At 38.5% G+C, this 6,056-nt stretch overlaps 1 protein-coding gene across 1 annotated transcript; it reads left to right on the top strand.

The window, feature by feature from the left end:
* Positions 1 to 233: 233 nt before the first annotated feature.
* On the top strand, positions 234 to 5,885 carry LOC121964089 (apoptosis-stimulating of p53 protein 1-like; the record flags this gene model as incomplete). The annotated part of the gene is made up of 4 exons (XM_042514313.1): positions 234 to 381; positions 2,384 to 2,503; positions 3,880 to 3,950; positions 5,718 to 5,885. Coding segments are annotated over 4 exons (507 nt in total), but the record flags the coding sequence as incomplete, so codon positions are not given.
* Positions 5,886 to 6,056: the final 171 nt, after the last annotated feature.

Genomic DNA, 6,056 nt, shown 5'->3' with positions numbered 1-6,056 from the left:
AATAATAACAATAATAACAATAATAATAATAATAATAATAATGATGATGATAAGAAAAATCACAAATGTGCAAAACAGTCATCATCCTATTCTCTCTTCCTATTATTAACCATTTTACTCTAGCTGTAGTATAAGTTACAAGCTGCCTTTGAGTGATTAATAATCAGTAACACAATTTGGCTTGTTTTTTATGTTCTTCTTTCATGATTTTTACATTTTTATTTCTTTTTCAGATGATATTGACGGTGTACCTCAGTGATGGGGAACAGGCTGTGACTGAGGTGCCCATCACCCCTGAGACGACGTGCCGGGATGTCGTCGAGTTCTGCAAAGAGCCCGGCGAGAGCGGCTGCCACCTGGCTGAGGTCTGGAGAGGCAACGGTAAGAGCTGGTTGAAAAAGTGCTGCTCGTTAGGGAGAGTTCAGAGTGGTGAGTGCTTCTTTTATTGTGGGATGCAATACTCACTGCTCTGCATTTTTAAAGTGGGTGTCATCAGCAGTGCACGAATCTGAAACTCATTATCAGTGAGCTTGACACTTCACTTAAATGCACAAGAATTTAATTATATAAAGCAGAAGCCTTTAGCCTTCCTCATTACTGAAGAAACAAGCACTTAATTAACGAAGGTTCAGTTGCCAAGCCGGGCCATGCATGACTACCTGAGTGGAGGAAAATGGTGGACATAGGGCACATTTTTCTTTAAAAAAAAAAGGAGAAAAGCATGTACTAACAAAAGTACAGTAGAAAATATTATTATACTTAAAGCTCACATCTGGAGGTCAAAAAAAGGTTACGTACTGGCACAGTCCGCAGCACTGTCACATCAGATTCCACTCGGTCCAAATGGTTGGCTCCCATCAACACAGTCATGCTGACACACCCGGTGTTATCAGCGTTTTTTGCTGAGGGGCCACTCCCCTGTTGAAAACAGCGACCCAGCCGAGGGCTTTATTAACCCACGTTATGCAATCGTGTTCGGCTGGTGCCCGACAATGCAGTCGTCTGCTCCTTTGTCTCTGTCCCTTGTCGCTCTTTGCCCGCAGAGCACCGTTCTCTTGAAATATGAAAAAAGTTTTGGCTCATGTAGTTGTCCTTCAATCCCAATTTTTATAGGGATATCATCACTTGAGTCTGAAAACTTTATGCTGTTAATTTGCCATGACAATATTAAAGTGACTTATAGGTCACAAGTTTATCCTTTGTTCTGTGATGGTCTTTACTGGATTAGCATTTTAATCATTGTAGTTGTCAGTGCATTAACATCAAATGCACACACTTTCCTTTCATTCACTCCCAAGCCAAGTTTACACTGGCCTGTTGTACATCATCTCTGCAATCCCTGTACGCAGGCTCTATCCAGTTTGATGCAGAAACAACCCCCTCCAAAAACTGAGCAAAACAGTAAGTCCTTAGGGCAGCAGGAAACAGGAAAAATTGCAACTTTGCCATGCTTACATTTTTATTTTCAATATTTAAAGGTCCAGTGTGTAGAATTTAGGGAGATGCATTGATATATTTTGAATCTAATAAAATAAGTAAGTTTTTGTTAGTGTATAATCACCTGAAAATATGAATCGTTGTGTTTTTGTCACCTTGGAACGAGTTGTTTATATCTACATAAGGAAGCAGGTTCTCATCCATGGAGATCACCATGTTGCACCGCCATGTTTGTTCAGAACAGACAAATCAAACACTGACTCTTACAGCCACAGTGACCACTGCAAAGTAGAATAAAAGTCGTTCACGCTAAAAGCCAGCATAGCTTATTTATTAATGAAGGGTAATCCACCCTAAAAGATGTGCAGACAATGAAAAAAACACGAACCAGAATAAAGATCACTGAGGTTACTGACACAGGCTGCACTGCAGCAACAAACAGTGGACTCATAAAGGGACAGACATTTCCTCGAGACAGCGAGGACGCCCACAGGATTAAAGGAAGTGTTTGTTAGTTGATTTTAAAATAAATAATAAAAATAGGCTACTTAATTTAAAAAAAAAGGGTTAGGGTTAGGGTTAAAGAAGCCTTTTTTAAATTGTGCACTGTGCAGCTGTATTATCTAGGAAAACAAAATTATTGGATTGGGTAATTCATTTAATTAATTAATTAAATTAAATAAGTAACAGGTAATTTTCTTGTAAATTTTTTACTAATTTCTCACTAATTTTGGGGTAATTTCTTTCTTTGTTGCTCATTGCCTACTTCCCATGTTCATTGAATCAAGCCATTTTGTGCAAGTTTCAAAGGGTTAAAGTGTGCTTTTAAGTGGCACACAGAGTTTTGCTTTTCACTTATTGGACATATACAAGAAAACAGAATTAGATCCGTTGTTGTCGACAAGACAAATATGTTAACCAGTCATAACTTTTCTGTCTCTTTTAGAGCGAGCGATCCCCTTCGAACACATGATGTATGAGCATCTGCAGAAATGGGGGCCTCGGAAACAAGAAGTCAAGTTCTTCCTCCGGCATGAAGATTCACCGACTGAGAGCAGTGATCAAGGTGCGCATTGTCATGGTCTCCTCTGTCTGGAGGTTTATCTGCCGTGTGTATTCTCTACCTGGAGGGTGGAGTCGAAGGTTTGCTGGGGAATTCCTGTCACCTGTTCTGGCTGGCTGCTCAGCTATGGACGCTGGTGTCAGGCAATGCTTTTCTTTCCTGAAGTTTAATTGAGGCTTGCCAGGTGTAAAATGCACCCGAGCTTAAAATCACTGACTGAAACCAGTTCTACACACGCTCACTGAGACACATTCATTCCAATGTTGGGACTTGAACTGAAGTCAGTGTGCATGTGTAGATACAGTATATAAAAGAAGTACACACAAAATTACAAGTCCAAGCCAGTAGTGGAGTGTTACTACGTACATTTACTCAATTACTGTATTTTTGTATGAATTTGATGTACTTGTACTTGAGTATTTTCTTTTCATGCCACTAAGTACTTTTACTCCTCTGCATTTCAGAGGGAAATATTGTACTTTTAACTCCACGACATTTATCTGACAGCTTTGCTTACATCTTCCTTTACTTTTTTATTGAGATTTGTGCATTAATAAAACATAAGAAGAGTTTATAAAATATGATGTATTGTTCTAAATTAAATAACTAAACAGTTTATACAAGTACAGCTGCAATGATTAGTCGATTAATCTATCAGTCGATTCACAGAGAATTATTTTTCAACTATTTTGATAAATATTTTTTCTTTGTTGTTTCTTTTTTTATAATTTTGAATTTTTTTATTTTCTATCATTTTAAATTTTATAAATTATTTTAAATAATTTGGATTTTAGAGAGGTGTGTGTGTGTGTGTGTTAAAATCTTTTGTAAAGAGGCTTGATTACACTTATTTACTTTAACTCAAGTACCATTTTCAATACAGGACTTTTACTTGTAACAGTTTTTTCACATTCTGGTATTAGTACTTTTACATAAGTGAAGAATCTAAATACTTGAAACAAATCTGAGTTATATCCTATAAACATGTGGAACTTGACTAGAAAAGTGCATTTTGTCAGCAGCATTACCATGAAGATATGCAGTAATTTTTAGACAAATAGCAGAAGTGGCTGGTTTTCTATCTCTTCTTGTGGAGCTTTAAATCATTTACTCTCATCTTTCCATCAAGATCAAGCCCCTCTTAAAAAAAAAAGTTTGAGTTACAGGCTTTAGTCAGCAGTGCCTGTCCCAGTTCTTAAATGCCTCTGTCATGAGCAATCATGTCAGTGAAATTTCAAACTATTCCTGACAATGGTTGTTGCCTCTGAATCAAGTGTGTGTGCGTGTGCGTGTGTGTGTAGGTGTGTGTGTGCGTCTGTGCACGCCTGTGTGTCTCTGCCCTGCCTGTGTTTGTGACGGCGACTGTTTGGTTTTTGCAGGGAGTCAGCAGTCTCAGGATCAGACGAGTCGCAGGAGTGGAAACACTGGAGAGAAGCACAATGAGAACGGGGTGAGACTTAATTAGCATTATCTAAATGATGTTAAATTAGAAATGTTCTTTTACGGAACAAACCAGGTCCACAGGCCATTATAAAATCCCTCAATAATATGTAACAGTTACAAAGGTTTATATAAAGAGAGAGACAAAAAGAGAAAACAATATAGATGAGCAGCAGTGTATTGAAATATAGATGCGCTTGAGTATGGCAGTATTTTGTTTTGTGATACTGTGTTTATTGTCAAAGATTTGTTGCAGTGGTTGATTTTGTATTGATAGCAGTTTCATAATCTTTCCTCAGCCATTTGACTCTTCTACTCCAACGTAACAACATATCGGTAACGTTAACACAAAGAGCACGAGTCTGTGAAACAGGCAGTCATAAAGGGTGCACTGCAAGCATTCAAAATTAGATTTCAAAGATTGCAATATATTGCCTTGCTTGCAGTACTGCAATATATTACAGTATGTTGATATTGTGATTCTTGCTAATTCAGACCAGATTATTACCATAAATTGATATTTCGATTATAATTCAGTCTTCCGCGAATCAGTTTTGCAAAGCTACATGGTATCTGCAAAGAGTCAGATTTTCAAAGTTGTAAGACGTGTGTCTTTTTACAACATTTATTATTTGAGACTACCCATTAAATTTGTATTTCAATCAGAATGTAGAAGCTTGTAAAACAGACTGACTAACTCTAACTTGGAAGCTCCTGTGGGAAAGCAGAAGTTAATGGCTCCAGTTGTTGACGTGTCAAATGGCCAGACTGTCACTGTCACCTCAGGTGTTTGTATGTTACCCTGGACCTGTACCAATGTTAACTGTTTTTAGTACCCTCCTACAAAGATGTACAAATCAAATTAACCAGCAGACAGATCAAAACAAACAGGGATTATACGATACTGATATCCTAGCAACGATTGCTTTTTAATATTCGTTTGAGTTTATTTTTTTATTTATTTTTTTAAAAAAAGGGCTTAACACCTCTACAACCAAGTGTTCGTGGCACACATCATTCCTCTTGGTTTTAATATCTTAATCTCTCAAGCAAAACTGAAGTTCAGGACACTGTCATTGTATGTTTACTCTGTGACATAACTCCATATTCCAGTATGAGGTAAAAGTATCTATGGCTACATGATTCTGATATTAAAGGTGATGTTAGAGACCCGGGTGTTACGGAGCTGCTCCATTTCCACACACTGCCAGTATTTCCCTGTCAGGTGAAGCCATTGTTGCATATGCCGAGTTTTAGCTTTAGGACGTGTGTGCTCGGAGATGTGAATGACTCTGATAAGAGCAGCCTCTGGCGCGGCATCCTTTCTCTCTCCGACCATCTGTCCCAGATTTCAATAAAAAGGAAAGTGTTGCGGTCAAGGAATTGTAACTAATTCGACCTTAAGGGTGGGGGGAGGAATCCAGCGCAGCAGGAGATAGAGGGGTTGTTGTTTTTGTTTTCAAAAAGGATTGTAGCACAAGAGCAGCCAGAAGCAATTCCTGTTATTACACTGAAAAACCACAACTTTAGACTTTTGTTGAGGAAGTATCATGAGGTAATATATATTTTTATGGATCTAGAAATTGATTGAACCGCACGCTAAGCAAATCCAGAGTCATGCTACTAACCTGTAAAACCAGCACCATAGCATGACACCTAAAAGCATGCACTGTGTCATCATTATTCGTACATCGTCCATTGCATGGTCGGCTCCGCTTAACCTCCTGGAGTGCCAAGGCTCAGTTGTGTCCGAATTTCTTCCTAATATCTGATTTAGAGGATTATATCAGTCAGCCTGCTGGATGATATAACGGGCCCTAAGAGGATCATTGCTCTGGCTTTTGCATGGACTGCTGCCCAAACCCTGAGGGCTTTCTCTCCAGCGAGCAGAGCTGATCATCCTCTGACAGAAACGCTGCTTCGTAAAGAGCAGAGGTGCCTCAAGGCAACGCTGTGATGATCACACACATTGTCAATATATTTTAGAATCTCAATTTTAACTTCTATAATTGATGATGATGGCTTATTGGCAGTATTGAAACATCTCATTTTGTTGCCGAGAGCTGGAATAATTAGTCATCAAAAAAAGTTAATGCCGCTGCTATTTTGATAATCA

Source organism: Plectropomus leopardus, unplaced genomic scaffold, assembly GCF_008729295.1.
Source record: "Plectropomus leopardus isolate mb unplaced genomic scaffold, YSFRI_Pleo_2.0 unplaced_scaffold13972, whole genome shotgun sequence".
NCBI classification, from domain to species: Eukaryota; Metazoa; Chordata; class Actinopteri; order Perciformes; family Serranidae; genus Plectropomus; species Plectropomus leopardus.
Note: the sequence above shows the minus strand (reverse complement) of the source record. Positions and strands in the feature narration are given on the sequence as shown.